This window comes from Impatiens glandulifera, chromosome 7 (assembly GCF_907164915.1).
Source record: "Impatiens glandulifera chromosome 7, dImpGla2.1, whole genome shotgun sequence".
Lineage (NCBI taxonomy): Eukaryota > Viridiplantae > Streptophyta > Magnoliopsida > Ericales > Balsaminaceae > Impatiens > Impatiens glandulifera.
In genome coordinates, this window is record NC_061868.1 from 43,939,215 (window position 1) to 43,966,564 (window position 27,350).

Consider the following 27,350-nt stretch of genomic DNA (forward strand, 5'->3'; position numbering starts at 1 on the left):
ATATATATATATATATATATATATATATATACTTTTTTCTTTCTTTACAGATTTGAGAAATAATATTTTATATATTTACAAATTATTTTTAACATATTCATATGTGAATTCAAAATTTTGGTATTTTATTTATAAATAAACTTGATTGATGTAAATTAAAAAAAATAATAATAATTTACACATTCATATAAGTTTTTTCAGTTTTCTATTTATAAAAATAAGTTTATTTGGGAGATATAATTAAAAATTAACATAAATGTTGATTAATTGTTTTTTTAATCTTTTATTATAAAATTTTGTAATTAGTGGGAAAATTTGATATAAAGACATTTGTTGCCATTTTAGTTTTTTTATTATATTATTGACTTATTTTATTATTATACTTTGTAATATTAATTTTATAACTTGATATTTGTAAATAAATAAACCAAACAAAATTATTTATTTTAATTTAATACACTTTAAGTTATTCACAACCATAGCAAAAATATATATTCCTTAAATTGATCATATGATTTTTTTTATTAGAATTTAGAAATATATATTATTTTCACCCTCTTCTACTTAATTTCTTATTTTTTTAAATATTTTTTATTTTCTTATTAATTAATACATTTATTTTTTTATTTAATATTTTTTTCTTATTTATTAGAGCTAAATATTATTAAAAATAAATATATTATTTATTTTTTTGCTAAACTAATTGACATATACATTAAATATGAAGACGAGAAAGGAGTGTAAGAAAATAAATTTCAGAGTTTTGGTTTCATTCCACTATCCAATTTTTGGATAAATATTGTTATGTTTTTGTTATGTGTTTTTTTGGGTTTATTTAAATATTTTAAAATTATTAAGAAAGTGAAAAATCAATTTTAAAAAATATATTATTTTCAATATTATTCCAAAATAACCAAATTAAAGGTGGGTGTAGAACAAAGAAAAATGACAATAAAACAAATAATCTCGACAATGAAATGCCACATAATTTACAAGTTCATTGTCATTGTGTGGGACAAACCGGAGTTTAGAAGATTTATGAAGGTATAATAAACCCTTAATATTTCCAATGATTGGATTAAGACTCTAATGATATCCAATTGAAGAGTCGAGAATAGACGTCTCATTTAACATCTCATTCAAAAATCACATTTTGTCATTGATTATAGATGACCAAACACATTGCATATCATATGGTCACCGCTTCCACTGTCGGAGAGAGGCTTATAAAATTGTGGGCAAGAACACGAATTAGTCTTCCTAAATGTTCCCACAATGAATTGAAATAATAAATTAAAAAATTAATTTTATAAAATTATTGGTCATCCTTCTTATTTAAGAGTCCCCTCTAAATAAATGATGAAGAATATTTTACGTGTATAAACGTAATTTTATTCGAGATTCTTGGTGGATTCGATGTTTGGTAATACTCGAGAAAGGGCTATTGCGTTATTTCAATTGTACCAGTTAAAAATGGTTTCTACTTTACAAAATTTTAACTTTATTTATAAAATTGAATTCTTACATTTTACCTATCCAAATATTTTCCACAATTTAGATATATATTTAAATTTAATATTTTAAATTTTAAAATATTAAATAAACATCAATATATGTGATTGATGTCGAAATTATAAATTTTGGGATTTGTGATGAATATGTTAATATCAAGTCCTAATCAAATTAAAACAAAAGATTAAAGATTAATTATTGGTCAGAATTACAAATTGAGGTTTCTTATTGAATGTCAATTGCAATTTCGGATCTTCTATTTAAAACCTCACAGATTGAGGCTTCTCATTGTCAATTTATACAAAATAAGGCTCTCGCTAATAAATATAGACGTCCGTTAAAAATAAATTATGTGCCATTTATATTTATAAATAAATAAATAGACTTACACGTGTGACTTACACGTGGACACTTAATTTTTCATAATAATTGTTATTATCATAAAAAATTATTCATTAAAATAAAACAAAAAAATCTCTAAATCTTCTCTCACACAGTACAACTATCTTACATCTCTCTTCATCTTCTCCATTCTTTCTTAGTAAGTTGTCTACCTGCCGCTCGCCTCCGCCGTCGACCATTACTTCACACAACATTGGTATTATAACATGCAGTTAGAGAAAGAATGAACAATGCCCATATTCATTTAATGATTTCAGACCAATTTTGTGAAGTTTGCATTAATCATATTATAAATACTATTTGAAAGAAAATATCAAATATGTTAAACAGTGAGATTTGAGGAACAAAACAACTATATTTGACTACAACTAAAGATATCATATGAATCATGATGGACAAATCTCAGTAATAATTTGTATAAACATTCAAGGAGGGGATCAAATCTCTATTGTAAAATCAATTGAATGCATCACACCTGCATTCAATATACAAAATCACAATCTAAAAATTATAACTTCGTTTCTTCCTTACTGTATGGATTTTGGGAAGAATTTTGTTTTCCTCAAGGCATAATATTGAAAATACTCATTGAATTAGAAAAAGTTCGGCAGCGAATCACGAAATGTTGGTGATCTTCTCTATCTAATGAATGGGGAGTCTGCTTTAAAATTGCCCGCCCTGCACCCACCCTCGAGTATGGGAATCACACAAGGTTAGATTAGAAACCTCTGGTAAAATGCCCGCTCGTAACCCAACAGATAAAGTACATTACATACTCCGTTTTAATGATTGACGACTTACCCATTCAGTGACTTTGGCACTGGACGTTCCGCAAATGGGTACTCTCCAACAATTATTCCAATAATTACATATCCGATTTGACCTATGGACGAATATCCAAGCATACATTTCATGCTTGTTTGAGTAATAGATATGAGATTTCTCAATATCATGCTAAGAATAGCTAGGATTTCCAGAAGAATATGACATTCGTTTGATGAGAAATAAAAAGGAATATCGAAAATTCGAGTGGCTGAAGCTGAAACAGCTACTTTCGAAGTAACAGAAAGAAAAGAAACGACTGGAGTGGGAGAGTTAGAGACGAGGTCATTTTGCCGAGTTCCTTCGACATGGTTATCTCAAGCGCCCTAGTATACTCTACTTGTGAACCTGTGCCAGATATTTTCCTCATTTTTTACATAATCAAAGATAAACATGAAATAATGAGAAAAATCAAACATGAATCATAAAATTAGGAGAGACTTTATCAAAAACAGAATTAGTGTTTAAACAAGGATTCGTCAATGTGATTTTTTACGGTTAAGAGATTGAACAAAGAAAGAAAGAGATGAGGGTTTACTTTTGCGAATGCTAGAAGAAAGGAATGGTCGACGACGGAGGTGGGCAGCGGACGAAAAGTAGCGGACGACTTACATAGAGAAAAATGGAGAAGATGAAGAAAGCTTGAAGATAGGGGATGTGTTGAGAGAAGATTTAGGGATATTTTTGTGTTGTTTTAATGAATAATATTTTATAATAATAACAATTATTAAAAAAAAGTGGCCAAGTGTAGGCCACATGTATTTATTTATTTATAAGTATAAATGCTACATAATTATTTTTTTAAAGGACGTCCATGTCCTTTAGCGAGAGGTCTTAATTTGTACAAATTTACAATGCGAAACCCCAATTTGTAAGGTTTTAAATAGGAGGTCCGAAATTGCGATTAGCACCCAATATGAAGCCTTATTTTGTAATTTTGGCCATTAATTATTTGTTGATGAATTAATGTTGGGACAGAAAACTTAAAAATAAAGTATTTAATTTATGTTATTGATTTTGATAGGATAATGAAATATAGTTGTCATGTCATTGATACCAGTATTGATCAATGTAGTGATTCATGTCTTGAAAATGACATCAATGAAGCTTGAGAGAAATCACAACAGTTGAGAGAAAAATAAGGAAGAATAAGACAAGTTAATTTGAATTCTTGGTTGTCTAACCAAAGTTGAAAGTGACAATACATTACTAGAAAATTCCAAATATGAAATTGTTTTAACAATTGCATCTCTTATTTGATTTGTCAAACTCTAACTTTCTAGACTTTGGTTATTTAATGGAAGCTAAAGAGAACCTATGATATAGAGCTGAAATTCGAAGTGAGTTGAGATATATTAATTTCAAGTGAGGCTACCTAAGATAACATTCCAATTCTGAGTGTTTCTTGTAAATCTTTATGTATAATTTTGTAATTTTATCATTTGATCACACTAAATAACCTTGCTCTATCTTCACAAGTTGATGTAGGCATCTTGATGAACCACTAAAAAAAAACTCCTGTTGTTCTATTGTTATTTCCTTTTTGCTTCACTTCTTTTATTCTTAAAATATTATCTCTTTGAAGAAATTTTGCATGTCAAACGTTATTCGCAAGTTTAGATGATTTGTGCATTGCTTAGTTGTCCAAGTGTAACAACATATTGCACATTTTCCCTCAACAAAAAAAAGTACCTCAAAATATCAATTTAAACAAATTAAATTTTAAAATAAATCCAACCAAGCCTTTTATATAATATTTTTTAGTCAAAAAGTCAAATCACATAAGAGAGTTTAAAAGGAAACGCGATCGGCACAGACGGCACGACACGATTGACACAGGCGACTCGATATTGTCTTACGCCGTAAGTCATCAAATGGACGCCGGAATCACCATTGATCTTCACGATAGGCACAGGCGGCACGGCACGTTCAGCACGGGAGACAAGATAATAATTTGCGCCGTAAGTCATCTTTTAAGTGTCGGTAGTTTAGGGTTTCTTGTGCATTTGTAAGCGCCACTAGAAATTGCCCTCGATTGCACTTTACTTGTGATAATCTCTTAAAGTTTCTACAATTACTCTGTTCTATTATTATGTTTCTTCCATCATGGGGAAGAGGAAGAATAAAAATAATAAATCTAAAGAAGTCAGAGAATTTGTGTTGGAAATAATTAAGGAATCAACATTCAAAAAATTGAAAAAATTAGCAAAGAACAACAGGATAACAACACAAGTAAACAATCTGCTCTAACTGCTATTGGGAAAATTCCTGTAGAAAATAATGAATGAAAATATGGGGATAATAAAGGAGTTTGAAAGATTCTCTATAATGAAAGAGTTAATCTGTTTAGGAGCTCAAGAATCAAATTACAAAGCTCCTTATGAATGCCAATGTGGAGAAATTGTCATTAATAAGGAAAAAGCACATCATATTATAATTCAACTCAACATTCACCATCTTCAAGATTGTAATCTGTTGAAAAAAGAAGAATATGAAGAAATTATTCAACGGTCAGTAACTAATGAAGGACTCTTACCACTGAGTTAACCTGTGACATTTTGGTCTCTTAAGCTGACTCTTACCACTGAGCTACCTTGGTGAAGTTCAATTTCTTGTATTTGATTTCTACTAATCAAGTTCTTTATGGTCGTTTAATTGTCAACTTTTAATTATAGCTAAACTTTGTATAGCTTTGATTCTTGATCTTCTCACTTTTGGGATTTTAATAAAATGGTTTAAACCGTTTTCCCCAAAAAAATTATTTTTTATGAAAATAGTCTACAAATATTTAAAAGTCGTTTTCTATTTTTTCAAAGTTTTTAAAAATAATTCAGGACTTCAAAAAATCATAAAAAAATAAAAGTTGAAACAAACCAGCCCTAGGCTATATTAGACCATACGCCATGTGGACCACCGGTTCGCGATGCCGGTTCAAGAGCGCCCTCGGCCGGATCATGAGAAATTTGAGTTGGGATCAACGTGATCCAGCCTCTGAACAATGCGGGCCAAGTACACGAGGATTGAACGAGTGAGGCGCGGGTTGACTCGTGCACTGGAGGTCGAGTTTTGGCTGAGTCCTAGGTTGTCTTCACCCTTTAGCAAGGCCTTTGTGCATGTTTTGGGATCTCGGTTAGAGGGCTCTAATCACGATTCCAAACACATTGGGACTTGGGAGCTACGTCTCCCCATTTAGAATTCATCTAATATAACCGAAGTCGTCATTCAACCGATAAGGACATTGACAGAGCTAGAGTAGAAAATGAGATTTTTAGTTGAAAAAATTTCATTTTTCGATTCAAGCCCTTATCTTGAATTCCAAGCTTACCAAAAGCTCCATTATGTTCATTAAATTGAAATGAACCTTTAAACCATAAATGACCATACATTTTAACCATTTTCAAAATTAAAAACCATTGTTTGAAATTTTTAATTTTAGACCCACAATCTTTTTTGCTTTAAAATTAATCTAAAAATATTCCTAAAATCATTTGAAATGTGTTAGGAATCTTTTAAGTTCACTATTCTTGAGCTAGATAGGAGACCCGGTTTTAAAATTATAAAATTCAAAATTGAGTTTTCTAATTTAGTTTGATTGGTATAATTTTACTTAAATGAATAACTTATAAATGATCTTAGGATCAATTTCAAATCAAGAAATCAATGTATTATAAAGAACACTCGAACTGAAATGTAAAAATTTCAAGTTTGGTTCATGAATGTACGCGTTGAAAAACGTTTGCCCCCAAAAAATAATTTTTTTCTTTTAAGGAATAAATATAAAGTATAAAATCAAATCAAATCAAATCGGAGAACGGTTTAAAAATCAGTTTGTGACTAAAGAGTCACCACATAAATTTTCTTACAAAATTAGGAAAAAAATAAATTATTGGCGTGTAAAACAATAACGCTATTGGAAAAGATCCTTTAGGTGTTCAGTGCTTGGTTACTCATGAGAAAGGGCTTTGACTTATTTAGGACGCTAATGTGTCCGTTATTAACCGTCTATACTTCTAATATTTTGGCCATTATTAGAAAAATAATTTTCACTTATTTTTATCCATTTATTTGTCAATTTCGTTATAAAAATATCTGTAACCCGATTTTTTTTTATAACGAATGCCTACAACCCGAAAAAATGAGAAATTAATATATTATATTAGTAAATTAATTTTATAAATATAAATAATCAACTCACAAATTTTTTAAGAATTTTTATAGGCAAATATTTTAAATAATGATTTTTTTTTGAATAATTTTTTTTAATTTTTTTTTTATAAAATGGTTCAAGACATTTAAATTTAAATTAAAAAATTAAATAAAACTTCATCTTCAACCTACCTGCAGATTATCTATAATCTTTTTGGACGGTCATTCTTGAGCAAAACTCGAGAACAACAAATTCATTTTTTCAATCTAAAAATTTAAATCTAAATATTTTCAATATAAATTTAATTAATAAATTTATTTCACTAAAAAAACTTTAAACCATTTATTAGTGAATCTTAATTAAAAAGTTAAATTTAAAGAAATTAAATTATAAATGAAATATATCAAAAACTCAGTATTAAATTGAAATTTATAAACGGAATTAAGACAAAATGAGAGCTTTGATCCTTAAATGCTTGAAATTTCTTGAACAAATAACTAACTCTCAAACAATTCCATACATAAAAAATAGAATTTTTTGTGAATCTTATTTAAGCCTTTTGCCTATTTTTTTCACTTTCTCTTGTCCTAGTTTTCTATTTATAGTGCTCTCTATTAGGGATGACAACGGGTACCCTACCCTCTGGGTAGTGAAGTACCTATTTCCGAACCCGATTTTTATCTCACTATCTGACATTGACTCCGAACCCGACAAATATCGCTATTTCTATCCCCATCCCCGATTTATCGGATATCCGATCCCTAACGGACACCCCATTACCTGATTAAATATTTATAGAGATTTAAGAAAAAAACATAACTTTGAAAATATTGAAGAAAACAAAAAGACATATACATGATTACTTAACTATTTAGTAGATCTTGAAAAGATAACTACTTTATTACTAAAGAAAAACTTTAGAATGAATGTTGAAGAAAAGTTAGAGTTTTTTAGATAAAAATGAGAAGAGATAAATAAATTTTTTGAATATGAAAGATGAGAAGAGATCGAGAAATAACAATTTTTCATTAAAAAAATTGAAGATTAAAAGTACTTATGAGAGATAAAGAATTTTATTGGAAATATTAAAAAAATAAAGTTGAGTGGAGTGTGGTTTTTTGGAAATTAAAAGAGAACTAGCATATCACCCCACAACTATGGTCCCCCGCTTAAAATTAAAACGTTTGCAGATGAAATCAAACATGTGACATTTTGGTCTCTTAAGCCAACTCTTATCACTAGACTACCTTGGTAGGGTTAGTGAAGTGTAGTTAAGAACAAAATAAATGATGCATTTATTATGATTTTATCATAATTGGGTATGAAAAAGGTCACATTATTCCTTAATTAAAAAAGTATTTTATTTTTAATAACAATATAAACGAGTATCGGGTTTCAGGTTTGGATTTCACATATTATCCATCCTAGAACCCGAACCCGATCAAGTACCTTCTCACCCTCTCTATGCCCAACTCTAACCCTGAACCCATTTTAAAATATCCAAACCTGACTATCGGGTACCCACAGGTATCGGGTATACGGATACCCATTGTATCCCTAGTTTCAATGCTCTCCCAGCATGATAGATTATGGCCTTTTTTTTAGGAAAAAAGTTTGGAATTTATGGTCGGAAAAAAAAAACATTACTAGTTTGCCCAGTTCATTTTTGGCTTCAAATAATTTCCTATTTCGTTAATCCCTCAAAAAAAAAAATTCAAAGTTAATATTTATTTATTTTATTTAGTCAATTTATTTGCATAAATAAATAGTATATATATTAGCCTATTTAATTTAACACATAAAATAAAATAATATTTTTTAATAATAAATTTAATCATTTATAATTCAACCTATTATTTATTTGATTTAAAACACTTTATTTTATTAATAATAGTTAAATAAAATTTATTTTTGGATCTAATGGATACGATATTATTCCTCCAATGTAATTTTATTTTAAAAAATAATAATTTGGTAGGCTCCAAATTTATTTAAAATTATAAATTAGAGGAAAAAAAATAAGTATTGTCTACAATGACATGAATAAAAAATTATAATGAGTTGAAGAACAATTTTAAATTTTTGCCAAAGCTTTTGGACGACGTGAACAAAGTTTATAACATTTATGGGAAATTTTTTAAAATTGTAAAAAACTTTATAAATTTATTGGTGTATTTTTGATGAAGCTTGATTTATGTGTTAGACTTGGTTCTTCTTGTAAGTCCTGGCCGATGAGATTTATATATAGCCGAACTGAGTTAGTTTGAAGCTTCAAAATGATAGAATTTGGTAAAAGGCCATTAATAGCATATTACTTGCTCAACCGAAATATATCTCTTTAGGCTATGATTCAATATATGATTATAGGCAAAATGATAAACATGCTAAAATGATTATTCGACTTTTTAATTCAAACTTCAAGATTGATCTTATCTAGGCATCGCGGGGAAGAATAAGAACTAGGTAGGAAACGACGTTGTTTGGTTCTTCCGCTTTTGAGCGCTAAGCATGACTTGAAACAACGTCGTTTTAGTCTTATGCGCAACCACATGGGCATTCTGTCTACGTTCTGTTTAGGCCAGGCATTTCGTTTCTAGGTTGTTAGCTCTTCCGTCTACCTTGTTGGTTGCACGCCTAGGGTCCGCGTGACCTGAAGTATGTTTGGTTTGGGTTAAACGACTTTAAACGCCGTTCGACCTTCTTTTCTTCATTTTATTATTTATTTTTTATTTTTTAAATACCTGCAAAATACACCAAATTAATTAATACACATTATATTTATATTTTATAGTCTTTTTTAATTATTTTGGGGTTTGAATGACTACAACACTTCTTTAAAATAATTGTTTAAAATAATTGTTAGCTTTCTATAATTGATTTTAGATTAATGAATATAACACTTATCTTAACTAATTTTTTAATTTAATCTTGTCATTAAGTTTTAGTTAATTTGGGACTAATGTGTACAAAATTTATCACAAATAATTATTTAATTTATTTTAGGCCTTTATTTTAATTATTTTAAATTTATGAATATAACATCTTTTCAAAATAATTATTTAAAATTTACAAATTGGTATGGTTTAGTGTCTACAATCCCGAACAATGAACACAGTTGATGTTTTCGATTAATCGAAAAGACGAGGGGATTAATGTTAATTTGTGTTCATACTAGTTCCGGAAGAATACAGCCTTCTCTAACTCCAAAGTTGGTGTGTATTAGAGGAGAATCAAATTAATTTCCTTACAATTAAAAAAATCTCAAACCTCTTAACTCACATTGTAAATAAAAAGAAAATATTTATTTTTATCAAATAATTATGATTTTCTATTCTTCCACCCATTTCAACAAATGGTAGAAATAAACTATTATGGAAACTTTCATGTGAGGTTTTAGATTGATTATTAATGTTTCAAAAAAGTATCAAATATCCTAATAGACCTCTTATAAATATTAATACTAAACAAGGAACATAATAGTAATGCATGTTTCATTGTCCTAATATAAGTAGAGCACCTATAATAAATAACAGAATAATAAATTTTCATTTAAAACAGTTTTCTATGATGGAAAAGGCATTGCGGCATGTTATTCACATTTTTTTATTTTTATTTTTAGAAACATTAAATCTTCCAAATTAAATTCTAAAATTTAGGATTAACATTTGAAGATGAAAATGGAGAATTAGATCTATCAAAAAGCACAACTTTTAAAGGCAAAATTTATCAGAGAGTCATTGTTTGTATTCCATTTTAGGTGTCATTCCAAATAAATTTTATCACATTGGGAAAATTAACTATTAGAGAATTTAGTAACAAAATTTATGAGTTGATTCCATGTAAGTTACATAAAAGATCAACCTTCCAAATATGATTAGAATTGAGAAATTCACAAGGGAGAAGGACACCACGGGGAATGAGGTTTGATTGAAAAATCATTGAGTCTCACCGTTATTATTTTGAAAGGGTAACTATTTGACCAACCAAATATTTATAATTTTTTAAACACAAATTACACAAGTATAAATATTTTAAAATTATTTATTAATTTTAAAAAAAAGTTAATTATTAAAAATATATATTATTTACTCTATAAATAATTTATAAAAATTATTTACAAACTATATATATTTTTGTACATTTTTATTTTAAGCATATATATTTAAATTATTTTTATTTATTTAATAAATATTTACTAAAAAGAATTATTTTCACTCTATTAGTAATGGGTTTCTTTTAATTAAAATTTCACTATATATTAATATTGGTTATGTTTATTATTTTAAATAGTAATTGCATTATAAAAAAAATAAATGATTGATTAAACTAATAACAATGTATGAGAAATCTTGAAAAAATTCTAGATTCGAAAATTTTCAGCTTGGGTTTATGTATTATGAATCTTTTTAAAATAAATATTATTTTAAAAGATTTTAAACAAATTATGATAGCTTGAAACTATTTACAATCTTTAAATTTAAAATAATCAAATTAAAATTTGGTTTTTGGAAATATTTGTTTAAATTAATTAAAAATAATTAATTTAAAAGATTATTTATTTGAAACAGAGTAATCCATTCATTTTTTTGTTTTAAAACAATAAAAATATGTACATGTACAAACATAAACATATTTTTATTTAAAGTTGAGTTTGGTTCGTAATTTAGTGATACTCGAAAAATCAAAGATGTCCGAAGAGCCCGATGTGGCTTAAGCTCACCCCTTGGTCATACATAAATTTTTTTTAATATGTATATATATAATTTAGAGGAATGTGCATTATGTTGAGGATGGAATTTGAAGTTTTTAGCATTGTTTGTGAGAGAGAAAAAGAAGAGGTTAGATGTAATTATTAATATTATTATTATTTTTTGATTTGAATGATTATTTGGATTTAATTATGTTTTAGAATTTTAAAATGTCCCATGTAATTTTAATATTTTTATAATTTATGGATATTTTAATCTTTTAAATTTTTTTATTTTTTTATATTCAAATCATATATTATAATAAATAATTATTTTATTTAAATAATTAATATTAAAGTAGTATATTCCAATTTATCAAAAATAATAATATTATTATTATTTACATAATACCTACTTTTTGAACTTTTTTTTAATTATATCTTAGGATTATTTTCGATTACATATTATTCATTTTTTTTTTTTAAATTCTAAATATTATTTTATATTTTTCTATAAATCCGTTTTAAGGATGATATGAATCAATAAAAACATATATAAGAAAGTCTTTTAATAAAAATTAATTATTATAGGAGAATATTTTATTATTATTTACTTGTGAATTTGAATTATTTTATTATATTTAATTATATAAAAATTTAATTAAAATTTTATTTTATTAAATTTATTTTAATTTCATAATATATATTTTTTTAATATTCCCTTATAGATAAGAATAACTCTCTCTAGGCTGAGTGAATTTAGACTATAATAAAAAATAATATTTTTTTATGGTAAAAAAGGGACGTGGCTCATTATTTTTTATTATTTTCTTTTATAAATCTAAAAAAAAAACTAAACTCATGTTTATACCTCGTTAATGCCAACAAAAAAATTAAACCCATCCTAACGGTAATTTCTAGGTCCGTCCCGGCAGAAAATATCTACTAGGCTTCATTCTCCGTACCCGTTTAAAAACGTCATTTACTTTATAAAATCTCAGCTTTTGAAAATTGGTTGTATAACGTTTTATTTTAACAAATTATTATTTCGATCCTAGACATGCACAAGTTTTTGTGTATTTAAAAATTGTAATAACAATATTTAAATATTGATACATGTTGCTGATGATGATGACTATGGAGGAAAATAATTGAAGAATATCATTATTTATAGGCATTAGAGATTAAACATAAATTCTAAACGAGCCCTTTTTAAAGTTTTTTTTTTGAAATATCCCAAAAATATTTTGAAATTATTTTCTATTTTTTAGGATTTTTAAAAAATGGTTTGAAGTTCAAAATGAAAATTGCAACCAAATAGGCCCTGGTCGTTGTCCTGGGTATTGGGTGCGTTTTTATCGGTCCTGGGTCAAAAGTCCCTCGGCCGGGTGCGGAAACCATCGGTCATGGGTTAGCTTGGAGCTAACTTCATTGGTCCCAGGTTTGGGAGTTCTCGGTCGGATGCGAGACTCCTCGGTCCCAGGTTCGAATTCATGGTCGGATGTCAAAATCCTCGGTCGGACCTCTTGGTCCTAGCTGAAATTCCTCGTTCGGACCTCTCGGTCTTAGCTGAAATTTCTCGATCGGACCTCTCGGTCCTTGTCGAACTTGTCCGTCCTCAAGAATATCAAAATTATAAATTTTATAATTTTGATTAAGACTTGAATTCTTCGATACAAGGGCCTAGGTAGCTTCACAAAACTAACAGGAACATTATGAACATCATATTAAGGTTTAATTCAACCTGGATAATGTATGTTTTCATCAAAACAATTTTGAGACCAAAAATCGGGTTATTGAGTTTTAAGCTTTAATAAAGTGTAAGGAGCTTGTCAATAGCTTCCTTATACTTCATATGATTGATTGATACCAAAACATGAACACTGTTCATTTTGACCAAATTAAGAACATAAAATTTTCATTTATTTTAAAAAAAAATTTAAAATTTTAATTTTGATCGAACATGATCGGGATAGATCAAATATGATTCAAATAGGTTCCCAACATAATTAGAAACACGTTGAGAAACTTTTTGGGCTGATGTTTTTTAAGAGTAGCTCAAGAACAGAAAACCCAATTTGTATTTTTCTAAATTCAAATTTGGGTTTTTTTATTTTAGATCAATTGATTGGTTTTAACTTCAACGGAGAGCTTGCAAATGATCCTAAGATCGTTTTCCAATCAAAAAATTCAAACCAGGCAGTATACAAAATTATGAAAACTTAAATATAAAAATTTCAATTTCAAAATAGAAGATTGAATTAAAGGGTGATTAAAAGCATACCAAGGATTGAAGAACACTCATTAGACCTTAAGGAAGCTTTTGGATGCCTGAATTCGAGCTTTAAGGCCTTGTACAAAAAATTCAAAAATCTAGAAATTTGGAGCTTCAATGGAGGATTTTCTGAAAATTTGAATTGAGGGCTTGAGAATTGATCTTTTGTCTTCGGATTCATCAAGGGAGTCTATTTATATCCTCCCAATGTTGGATGATCGACCAAGTGGGTTGGATTGAGTCAAACAGCTATTATGTTGTTTTGGTTGTTCTTCCGGTAATCGTCGATGTAAGCCATTATGGAGATCCTATGCTTAGGGGAAATGGTCACCGAAGTAGGGTGATCATTTCACTTTTCGAATCAAGTCAAACGATCAAGAAATGATGAAATTCCATCTTTTAAAAATCAAAGATGGTTGCGGATGATTATCTATCCGGCGTCGCGATGAAGACGACGATCCATGAAGAAACGGCGTTGTTTCTAGCGTATTTGGCGAACGTGGGCCACTCCGTTGGCATTCTTTGTTCGGGCGTTCTGCGTTAGAGTAGTATTAATTTAACTACACCCAATTATAATTTGTTTTTTTATTTAAATCTTAACGGTTTATTTAAATTTATTTATTTATTCACCTTTTTGAATTTATTTTTAAATCTTTTAAAATATAAAAAATATTTAAAATAAATGTGACATTTATTTTGTAAAATTTTTTTTATAATATTTTTGGTTTTAATAAATAATTTATTTAGAATAAAATGGATACACATTTATCTTAAATTATTTATTTTATTTTTTTTTAAATTAATTTGAGATGAAATGGGTAAAAAATTTATTTTAAATTTTTTATTTTTATTTTTTTCTTATTATCTTTAATTAATTTAGAATTTAATTATTACAATAATTAATTCAATTATTTGTTTGATTATGTTTTGGACTTAAAATTAATTATTTTAATTTTATTTATTTTAAAATAATTAAAAAAAAAATTTAAAATTAATAAATTAGATAGGTAGATTCATAATACTCTTGTAATATTATCTTTAATAATAAATAGTTTTTTAAATCAGTTTTACAAAATAATATAAAAAGTTGTAAACTATTTGTAATAACTTATTTAATGTTATACTAATTTTTTTAAAAAATAGAATAATAAAATGGTAAAAATATATATATATATATAGTTTTTTTATTATATATATATAATGTAATTAGATTTCATGTCATTTAATTTATTATTAAAATTTTAATTATAAATATGTAATATTATTTAATACCTAAATTTTATAAGTTATTTTTATTTTGTTACATTATTCTGTAATTTAATTTTTAATATTTAACTCAATATTTATATTAATGATTTTTTTAAAATAATAAAATAAATATCATGTTATTATTTATAACATTTATAATAAACTAATAACTTATAAAAAAAATTAATTTGGGGTAGATAAAAAATATAAATGTTACCAATTTGGTGTTAAATAGTAATATTTAAAAAACATATATAGAAAAATTCTTGTAATTATTTTTAAGGATGTCATGTGTATTATTACTCCATTTATAATATGTAATAAAATAATAATTTATAAAATGAAAAATGAAAATAGTTAATGAAGCATAGTTTCAAATATAATTACTTAGGCAGTATATCTTTGACCATTTATCATAAGAACTTTCAAAAGAAATATACTTAAACTTATTTTTTTAAATTTAAAAAATGAGTATGATTCATACTTAGAATTTGATCTCATCCAAACATATTTACTAGTAAACTAAGAAAATGAAATAAAAGAAGAAAAAACATTAATTAATTATTGATGCAAAAATGGTTTACCTTAATCTACCTAAACCTAATTAACTAAGCTAGCTACATCTATATATATAACTAATTAATTCCTCACATAACAAAATAAATGAATTATTATTATTAAATATTCTATCTAATTACAATAATCCATATCCTTCATCTTGCCCGCTCCAACGCCTTAATCGCTCAGACGCCTGTTCAACCTGAGTTCCAAGAATCAATTAGTTTATCAAAATATATAATATATAAAAAATATTATGACTTTATTTACATACCTCATCATTCCAATTAGTTTTCAATGTGATGATAATTAATATTATTGTCTGTAACATCGTCCCACATATCATTCCAATCCAAATCCCCTTCATTCATACAAAAAACAACTTCATTTTTAGTTTCTATCCAACATAAATCAAGAATCAAGATTCACAAACACACCTGGACGCCTAAACTCGTCTTGTAACCTAAGAAGAAGCCAAGAGGGAGACCCACTACATAATAACAGAACAAGTTTATGTAAGCCACCAAAGCCTGCCATCCTCCTCCGACCGCAACTCCTACACAAACAAGATCGTTAAACGGATCAATTTGGCTATATAACTCAACCTAATCACTCAAATTTAAGTTTGGATTACCCGAGATAACGGGTTGGACGCTGTTGAGAACCATGGTTATGCCAAGAAGGTAAGCTAAATCAGCGACGGCTTTCTGCATAACCTTGCTGTCGGTGAAGATAATGGAGAATTTAGATTTGGTCGCCATTATAACTACCATACATGACAATCCAATCATCAGGGATTCAACTACTGTAACCGCCACTGAGTATTTCGCAGCTCTTGGATGCTTTGATCCAAGCTCATTTGAAACTCTAACACTGTAATATTAAATAAGATCAATTTGGTTATAAGAAAAAACAGAGACTTGTTCTTGTTTATGTACCTAACAGCTGCATTGATTCCGATAAACAACATGCCCTCCCATCCATTAACATTCATACATATGGAAAGAGATCCGACAGCGATAACAGGGTCTTCAAGATGGCCGGTGAGGATGATAATACTCATGAAATACCAAATTTCTAAACAAATCATAATTGCTGAAGCAACGGATAGTTTAACAAAAGGCCAAAGATCGTTGAATGCCGACCATGATAGTCCTTTCCATCCTTCTTTACACCACCCGACAATGTAAACCACTTGAGCCACCGCAATCGCCCATGCTGAGAGATTGTAAGCCATGGCCGCACCGCCGGTCCCCCATCCTAACACATGGATGAACAAGTACAACATTCCGATGTGCACGAAAAGCGCTACGAATCCAATCCAGGCCAACGCAACTACTCTGCTTTGAGCTTGGAGGAATTTCTGAGTGGGGAAATTGATTGCTAATGAGAACATTTGAGGAATCACCTGTAACCATAAGTAACCCAAAAAACAAAATAAGGTCTTGACTCTGTTCTATTCATTTTTTCAATCATAAAAGTTGTTGCAACCTGAATTGAGAATTTTCCTGCGAGATCTGCGATATCGTCACGTTGGCCGAGGAGTCGGAGGAGTGGAGTTGCGTAAATGTATAATGGCATGATGAAGAAACAAGCGGAAGTCAGGATTATCCAAGATCTCTGCATGTAGACACCGAGCATTTCCACTTGACCGGCACCAAACGCCTGCCCGCATAGAGTCTCCAATGCACTTCCCATGCCTAACTGCATTAATATAATAACAATAAGAAGAAAGAAAAAGTAGGGGAGATGAGATGAGAGGAGCTGACCATGAATCCGAAAGAGAAACTAGCGAGAACGGATAGGGAAATAGCGACGGCAGAGAGCTCGACGTCGCCAATATGACCGACAAATATATTGGTGGTGGAATTAATCCCGTAATTACATAAGATATTGAAGGCAATTGGACCGGCAATGGTCCATAACTTGACCGATTCCAAAAGACAAACTGCTTTCGCATCTTGAAAGGTTGTAATGGGAGGGTAATCGGCTGAGGAGCCGACGAATCCGGTTGGAGCATGGTGTAGGTCGGCTGTTGCAGCGGTTTCCATCTCGAAAGACAGAGGAACCCTATAGTTTAATTCAGTTTCGTCGGAGGAAGAACCGGAACGAGAACCAGAACATCCTGGTTCTTCCCCTGTTTCCTTCCCATGTTTTTCTTTAATTTCCTCAATTTTGTCGATTCTTTGTTTTTTTTCTTTTATTTTTTATTTATTTTTTAATTTAATTTTTTGTTTTTGTTGTATGACGGATCTGGATCTGTACTACTATTCTATGGAATGTAATGAGGTTTGCGGAGTTAGTTGGGTTTATTGACTGCCACGTCAGATGTTTGTAACTAACTATAACAGACAACTGACATAGGGAGAGAGTAGAGGTAGAGAAATGTTTAGTTTCCCGGGCAAGTGCGGTGCCACTGATTTCTTTTTCTTTTTTCTTTTTTTTTTAAAATAAATTTATATATAAAATTAGAGATAAGGGCATTTTTAGAACTCTGCACTTCAGTAAGAAATCAGATTTTTTTAATATTTAATACTAATAAGATAATTAGAACATTAGTTATACTATTTATTATTGTTTATAGAATTATTGAGACAAATCAGGTGAACCTTAGAAAAATAAATAAGAAATAAAGTCTTTACACTAGCAACATAAATGACGTTGTAGTTACAACTTTTTATTCTAAAACCAAATATATGAGATTGAGATAATAGACATAGAACTTTAATTTCTCAAACAAACAATTTGTATTTTTTTTTTCAGATTTGAAAGTATTTATCTAACAATTTGTTATTAGTTACTGAAAATACACATTTTAGTTATTAAATAATGAGCATTGAAATTAGTTATCCAAATTTATCTACCGATTTAAATCGGACTTCTCACCTCATTAACGTAACTTTCACTTCGGTCAAACAACTAGAGTTAAAGAGGTGACAAATAATAAAAATAATTATTTAAATAGATTGTAATATATATTAAATAATTATATATATTATAAAATAAAAAGAGTTAAAAAAATAAATCACTTTTCATATACTATTTTTTTTTAATAATTATTTATGCATTCAATAAATTTTAATATATGTATTTTTCTTTTTTATTAAATAAAAAACATTTGGTATAACTTATACCCATACTCATTAATTTACGGTCGAAAATACAACTCAACTATTCATTTTGCCTCACATAAATATCTAAATTAATCACGCTTCTTGACCCGATAATTCGAACACTTTAAATTTAAAAATTATTATTATATATATATATATGAAAAGAACGTTTGTAATAATATTTTATTAAACATATATACAAAGAACTCTAAATCCAATCATTTTAAAAAATAGATTAATAAAGACTTATAATATAATCACTAACACAATTTGAAAGTCAAACTAAACAACCCACCCATTATAATAATTATTATTATTATAAAAATTCAAAATAAAAATTTTATTCTGTCTGAACTGAATATAGATTCTAACCCTAACAACACCCTTACATGCCTAATTCTATTTTTTTTTAAAGTTATTAGAGAAGATAATTTGGAATTCAATACAGTGTTACTTCATCTATGTACGTATTGGATATATCTAAGATTCTTGGCCAACTACCGTGAAACTGCTGGGATGCAATTCAGTTTATATTTAATATTTTCATTCATTCTTATTTTTATTCATATTCTTAAACTATTCACATTATTTTCAAATTTATAAATTATTTTTGTTTAAAAATAATATATATAGTTAAAATTAAATATGCTAAAATAAATCATTTAAATAAAATAAAATAAATTTAATTTCAATATTAATATACACTAAATTAAAATATATTATATAATTATTAAAATTAAATATTAAATTAAAATTAAAATAAATTACATAAAAAAATGAATTTAAACTTTTATTATTTATAACTTCCTAATTTCAAGTATAGCTATATAATAAGTAGGGTCGGCACAACTCAACCCAATTACAACACTAATTTATATATTCAATATGCATCTTGTTTAACTTAATTTTGAGTTCCAATAACACAACTAGACACAACACAAAGGAATAAAAACATGATACAATATATGATTATATAATAAAAGATTTAGAAAGTAAAATATTTGTAAAATTGTGGTGTTATATAAATGTAGTTTTTTTTTTATTTGAATAAATTATTGACTTTTTATACAATTAGTTTTAACATAAGTATATACTAGGATGATGATGTAAATTGTTATTTATATTTTATTTTAATTTTTATTTAATATATTTAATATTAATATTTATGTAATATATTAATATTTCAATGTATAATATTTTATAAGAGTTTTAAATTTATTTCTATATAATAATATAAATTTTCATATATTACAATATATATAATATTAAAAAATCGTTTATATAATTTATTAAATAAATAATATGGTATAACGTCGGTGCCCCGCGCAGATTTCTTGAAACCGAACGAAAGAGGATGGTAATAAAAAAATTCCGAAGTAAAATGGGACTGGAATAAAATAGTAAATGTATTTTGGGTCTCAATCCAAGAATTACGCTTACAACTATTTATTCTCTAAAACAGAATATAGAAATTAAGATATGAGACATAGAACTTAATTCTCCAAACAAATTATTTATATTTATTATGAATTCAAATTTAGAGGTAAAGAGAAATAGAGAATGAATCCATCATTTCATTTCTTTATCCTGTAAATTTGTAATTTTACAATTAAAAGGTTTAAAAATTGGTCATTACTAAATATATATATATATATATATATATATATATATAATAGATTAATAAAAAATTTATTAAAATTGTTTTATTTTAATATTTATATTTTATATTAAGGTTTATATTATGTATTTTATTATAATGTATAATATTTAATTTAATGTTTTTAATTTTAGTTATATATATTATATTTATAAAATTAAATAATAAAAAAAAAAAAACAGGTATAATAAAACTAGATACTTTACCAAAAAAAATATGGGTATAATAAAACTAGATACTTTACCAAAAATGGGTATAATAGAAAAGATAATAATAGGTAAAGTAGTTTATAAAATGATTTGCCAAAACTGCATGGATCCGTTAAAACCTAGTCGGCCAGTCATTTTTATTTTTTTACAACGGTTTGGAAATATATCTATAATGAGTCGTGATACGTCACATATGCGAAATAGAAAGGAAAAAAAAATTATGTCTAAAAAAAATTATTTATTTTAGTTATCGAAATCATTTCTCTTTCATTATTATAATAATAATAATAAATTAATGTGTTTTTAAATTAAACAATTAAGCTTAAATAATAACATAATTGAGATTTTATTGACCACTGAGGTCGGCCCCACGTCACTAAGTTTATGATGTTGTGGGGAAAACATAGAAAGGCCCTTTCCATTTAAAGATCGATCCAAAAATCAAACCTGTCTGTCACACTCAGAAACAAAGTTATTGCCTTCATATTTACTTACTGTTTTTTTAAAAACAACATCAATGTTTTACATTAATCTTCAAAATCATCAAAACCAGATTCTAACTCTCTCTCTCTCTCTCCAACTCGAAATAAACAACATAGAAGAGAGAGAATGATTGACTTCAGTTATCACATAAGGGTTTAAGTGACCTAGCTTTCATTATTGGCTTCCGGCCCCTCTTCTTTTCCGACCGGCGAGTTTCATTTCCTTTATCCAATTCATTGCTAGTTTTCTTCTCATCATCAAATCTATTATAAGTACACATGTAAACAACAACAAAAAAAAATATATAAAAAAACAAAACAATGTAAAGGAAACCCTAAAAATTGTAGAGAGAGAAACCGCCGCAGCCTCAGCCGCCGCCGTCTGTACTTACCTGTCAACAGCTCCGCTAGATGAAATGAAGTTAGAAACAGCGTTTCTTATAACGTCCACCTATCAACAATAAATTATTTCATTCTAAAATGAATTAGTATTTTATATTTTTAGAGCATGTTAAGACAAACATTTCTTATGAACTCAATCAATCTGGGTAGAATTTGGGGAAACCCTAAAAATGAAAACCTAAAAAGAAGAAGAAGAAACCTGTAATAATGGAGAGGGAGGGGATTCTTCTTCTTCTTTTTCTTCTTCTTCTTTGGAAGGGAATTGAACAACGTCCCATGGAGATTGATTGAGGCGACAGATGTGAGATTGAAGACGAAATGCAGTTGGAGAAGAACAAGAAGATGAAGAAGAGAGAGAATTCATCTGTGAGAAAGTGGCATTGTTGTTGCCCAGAGTTAACCCACGAAGCTTTGCAAGTTTCCTGATCCTCATTTCTAAAGAACACACTCTTTTGGTCGGGCGAAGAAGACGATATTCTATATGTATATATATTTCTCTCTCTATATATATTATAATATTATAATATAAGAAGAATGCCCATATAAATATAGTTGGTGTTGATGTCTGTAATTTTATCTTTTTCTTTTTCTTTTTTACCTTTTTCTTAATTGTGTGCAGATCTCACGGAACCCCATAATAATGTGTGGATTCACATAATATTATTATTACCTTTTTTTATTTACTGAATCATATTATTATATATTTTTTAATTCTCATTAATTAATTAATTAAAATATAAAAAAAATATTTGATTTTTTAGATTTTTAATTTTTTTATTATTAAATAATACTAAGGCCTAACATTTGTCTTAAAAATATCATTGCAAAAATACAAAAGAAAAAAATGGAATTTTATTGTAGGCCTTGTTTGGATTAAATTATTTAAATAATTTATTATTTTAAAAAGTGATAATTTTGATGAGGTAGAAATTTTTCAATCAAAATAATTAAAAGGTATATTAATATATAATGATAAAATAAAAAATAATAATTTAAAATAAATAATATTTTAATATTTTAATTAATAAATTAATTAATTTAATAGATAAGAGCATAAAATTATATTTTTTATTTTTATTTTAAATAACTCAAATCTAACCAACCATGTCTTTTTGGAAAATAAAAAAGTTAATTATTGTGAAGTTATACTTTAATCATTTTAAAAAATAAACCTGGTTAAAATATTAAAATAAAATATATATATATATATATATATATATATATATATATATATATATATATATATATATATATATATATATATATATATGAGAAAAGATCAAAGATGTAAGCTTCATTAAGAAAGAAGACAAAGAATTAAAAATAAATAAATAAATCATAACATATAGTAAATATCTTATGGTGAAGGTCATAACATTTTTTGATTTGTGTTACATCATATTTGCATTTATTTTTGAGGATTTAGATATTTAATTATATTTAAATCAAATAATAATTTATATTTAAATATTTTGTTGAGGGTTCAAAATAAATTTATAATTTCCAGAAAATATAAAATTATTTGTATCCTTCAAAAGATTATTTTAAGAGTTATATTTTGTCAAAAAAAAAAAAATTAAGATATTGATAACCCACTGGATGTTCAATTGATAATTCTGATTTATTCTTTCTAAAACAACCCACGAATCAAACAATCTCTTATATACTAAACGGCTTGTTTGATGTGGTTTATTTGATCATTTAATCAAATTATCACCAAATATTATTTTTATTTTTTCGAAAAGAATTATAAATTATTTGAAAATGACTCCAAATCAAATGAGTCTTAACCAAATCTCTTAAATGATAGGATTTTAAAGTTGTAGTAAACATTTGTTTCCCTTATCTCTTCAATTAATTCATTTTTCTCAATCAATAAGAAAGTACAATTTTTTTTTTGAAAATAAGTGATGGACAAATAAAAAAAAAAAGGTAAAGTAACAGAAAATAGTGATAAATGATAGGAAAAAGTGGCAAAATATTATTTTTGTAAAATGAGTGATAGAAGTCATAATGGAAATAGTAATCAATGTTAAGAAAAAAAATATATTGTATGGACAGTTAAAATATTGCATAGTTGAGTAAAATGGATTGCGTTGAATTTACTATGGAAGCAGTTGAAATGCAATTGAATTGAGATGCCGATAAATATGAAAATGTTGTAGTTTAAGACTATCTCCAACTCATAAACTCATTCTCAAACTCAAAATATAGTAAACGTTATATTAAACAGTAATTCATCTCCAACCCCAAAATCATTTTCAAACCCAAAAGAATATTCTTAGAATATTTCTTTTTACACTAACTTTTTAACCTTATTAATGTTATCTATATATTTATCAACTTTACATATTTAACTCCAATCTTTTCTCATTCATTTAATAATAGTAAAATAAAATAAATTATATATCAATAATTCATAAACAACAAAATAATTCAATAATACATTTAAATAAACAAACATATTATATTAAAATAAATATTATTAATAAAAAAACACTTAAAATTCATTTATAATTTATAAAATTTAAGTTATCAAATATAACGTAAAAATATAAAATTAATTAAATAAAATTTCAAGTATAATAAATTTAATAATTTAATTATACATTTAAATTAAAAGTTATTATAAAAAAAAAGTTTAATGGCCATTTTTGAAAAATGGCCAAAAATGAATAATGATACTGCATATATATATATATATATATACATATATATATATATATATATTTTTTTTTTTGTGAAATCTCATTATGGGATTACGTTTGCCAACCGGTTGGAGCCGGAGCAGAATTTGCGTTTGCGTTTGCCAACCGGTTGGAGCCGGAGCAGAATTTGCGTTTGCGTTTGCGTTTGCCAACCGTTGGAGCAGAATTTGCGTTTGCTTGTCGGTTGGAGCAGAATTTGCGTTTACATTTACCAGAGGTTGGAGATGGCCTAAATAAGTCATTTACAACTAATGTTCAATATTGAAATTGGTATTATAAACCAACAAAAAAAAAAAATACATTATATTTTCTACAGATCAATCAAAATTAAGATCTCCATTGTTCAATTTTATGAATAGTTGTATAATGAGGATATAAATAAGTAGACCTAAATTATAAGGAATTGAAATATTAAATTCACTAAAGTAATAATTCAATATTAACCAATTTTTCTTTAAAATTATTAATCTAAGTCAATTAAGGAATTCACTAAAGTAATAATTCAATATTAACCCATTTTTCTTTAAAATTATTAATCTAAGTCAATTAAGGCAGTCCGCTAGCCCTAGCGGACTTAAAAGACCGATCATAAGTTCGATTCTAAGGGGACTTAAAAGACCGATCATAAGTTGGATTCCGATCGGATATGAAATTGGTCGAATTTGCAAACTTGGGAATGAACTTGAAGAGGAACCCTTTGATATGGAGGTTTAAGGGATCGGTATAACAGCTAGAAAAATAAAACAAGAGCTAGGGATTTGGAAGATTACAAGGCAACTCTTTAGCATTCATTTAAATCAAACATTCCCCCACACACTAATACATATATATATATATATACTTACATTATACAATAATTCTTGCATTAATATAGTAGTAGATTTAAGCATATGGAGTTCATTCAACTCAATTAAAGCATGTTATTATCACCTTACAACTTGAAATTTTACGACGCTATACCTATCGATTTTATAAGATTCCGAAACAAAATCCGCTCTAAGGTTAGACAGTAAAGCATCTCGACCTGTCAAAATAATTCTGAAGAACCCATCCACACCTTTAATCATAAGATCCAATCCTTGTGAAAGCTTCTCTCTTTTCTGACCAAGATCGATACTTGATTTCTCGAGATCAATCTCAGACAAATCATCCCCATCCTGTAACAAAGGCTCCAACTTCTTCAGACAATTATCAATTGCTTCAACCTCTTTGACCAAACCCGATCTCATGTTAGTTTTCAACATTCTTCTAATCTCCCCGTTTATACAATTCTGAACATCTACAAAAGCATCGGCCCACAAAAATGTTTCTGGGACATGTAAATCAATTATCTTCTCTGAAGAACCGGCAAAACCAGCAGCTAATATGTTACAGACAAATAGTGTGTGAACCTGAACTCCATATAAAGCATGCATCAAGGCTTTCTCTTTGGATGAATTCTTCAGTTTAGATTTAGGCAATATCATATCTTGAGTCAGAGTATCTAAGATATTGAAACAGTCAGCAAGTTTTTGGTTCTTAGAACTCATGTGTTGTCTAAAGTAATCAAGAGATTCCTGAACTTTTGATGATTGTATTGTGGGTTTGGTTTCGGTTTCCAATTTGTGCAAGAGAAACTGAAGAAGGAGATGACCTTGGGTTAAATGCGAGAGCTCGGAACTGAAAGCAATACAGATATCCAGTATCTTAACAGTGCTGTTGAAGTATATATTGATCCATTTCTCATCCCAATCACAAACAGGGAGTTCGAGTTTATTGATAAAGGTTTTTATATCAGTATGAGTCTCACACAAGGAATTGACTGCAAGTCTCATCCATGGTAAACTGAGTAAATCATCCATGTCTTTCGGCTTAAGGTTCTTGAGCCTATCGGCTAAAGTGATGCCGAAGTTGTTTGTCATGGTAAGAAGTTTTGGAGACATGTTAGATCCCTTTGGTAACATCATCTTGAATGGATTACCAAATTGAAATAGATGATGATGCCTTTGCGGTTCCTGTGGTTTACTCATTCTTAATTATAAACTGCAAACAAAGCAAAATCAAGAACCTTAGATTAAATCTGATGCCTGTCTTCATTCTAAGGTTGATAATGAACTCATAGATGATTCTAAACCGGAACTCATATAATCAAAGAGTAATAATAACGAGATCGTAAATAAGCGAAAAATCCTAGTTGACGCCTTTTTCAACATCCTATGTAATCAGAAGAGATCAAGCTAGATCTACAGAATGAAGGAATTCATATAATCAAAGAGTAATAAAAACTGCAAACACAGCAAAATCAAGAACCTTAGGTTAAATCTGATGCCTGCCTTCATTCACATAGTCAAAGAGTAATAAAAAAGAGATCATAAATAAGCGATAAATCATCCTAGTTGACGCCTTTTTCAACATCTTATGTAATCAGAAGAGATCAAGCTAGATCTACAGAATGAACTCCTAGATAATTCATATAATCAAAGAGTAATAAAAACGAGATCATAAATACGCGATAAATCATCCTAGTTGACTCCATTTTCAAATCGATCGATAAATATAACTAGATCTACAGAATGAAAAACAATACGAGAGAAATATACCGATTAAACAACAGATCCGCGGTAGATCTAACAGATTGGATGGAAATCGATGAAGATAAATGGTAAACGGAGATTCCTCCGTTTAAGAGGAGTAAAATAACAACAGATTGGCAGTAGATCTAATAGATTGAATGAGAATGAATGGTGTTAAGCGGAGATGCCTCTGATTTAGAGGATTAAAACAATTGACATCACAAGTTGAAACATATGCAGTGAAGAAAATAAATAGAAGAAGAGATTTGCATACCGAAGAAGACGAAAGAGAGACGAAATCGCCTTAGCGAATATTCGCAGAAGTTACTTTTGCCTTCGAAAGTCGTCGGAGACGGCCAGAAAACAAGGATAGGTAAAGGATTGTGACCCTTTAACCAATCTAACACGACGTCCACCGAAAATATTAAATAATATAATTTCTAATATTTTAATAAAAAAATATTTTTTTATATTCTTAATTTATTTAAAACGGCTGTTTCTTTTGGAATTCTAATTTAAAATATTTGCATACTATGACTAGTGGTATATGTAAAAAAAAAAAAAAAAAAGAATCGG

General features: G+C 27.6%; 3 protein-coding genes across 3 annotated transcripts; all 3 read right to left on the bottom strand.

The window, feature by feature from the left end:
* Nucleotides 1-15,881: 15,881 nt before the first annotated feature.
* LOC124910016 (protein DETOXIFICATION 34) lies at nt 15,882-17,702 on the bottom strand. The gene is made up of 6 exons (XM_047450641.1): nt 17,421-17,702; nt 17,143-17,355; nt 16,590-17,059; nt 16,286-16,524; nt 16,089-16,207; nt 15,882-16,012 (listed from the first exon to the last, which is right to left on the bottom strand). Exons 1-6 carry the CDS (start codon nt 17,700-17,702, stop codon nt 15,914-15,916), a joined length of 1,422 nt encoding a protein of 473 aa, XP_047306597.1. The 3' UTR covers nt 15,882-15,913.
* A 3,484-nt stretch (nt 17,703-21,186) lies between these two features.
* LOC124944623 lies at nt 21,187-21,982 on the bottom strand. The gene is made up of 3 exons (XM_047484923.1): nt 21,714-21,982; nt 21,505-21,563; nt 21,187-21,376 (listed from the first exon to the last, which is right to left on the bottom strand). Exons 1-3 carry the CDS (start codon nt 21,945-21,947, stop codon nt 21,250-21,252), a joined length of 420 nt encoding a protein of 139 aa, XP_047340879.1. The 5' UTR covers nt 21,948-21,982; the 3' UTR covers nt 21,187-21,249.
* A 3,001-nt stretch (nt 21,983-24,983) lies between these two features.
* LOC124946148 (protein BPS1, chloroplastic-like) lies at nt 24,984-27,164 on the bottom strand. Its single transcript, XM_047486717.1, has 2 exons — nt 27,049-27,164; nt 24,984-26,244 (listed from the first exon to the last, which is right to left on the bottom strand). Exon 2 carries the CDS (start codon nt 26,229-26,231, stop codon nt 25,149-25,151), a length of 1,083 nt encoding a protein of 360 aa, XP_047342673.1. The 5' UTR covers nt 26,232-26,244; nt 27,049-27,164; the 3' UTR covers nt 24,984-25,148.
* Between the last annotated feature and the right edge of the window lie 186 nt (nt 27,165-27,350).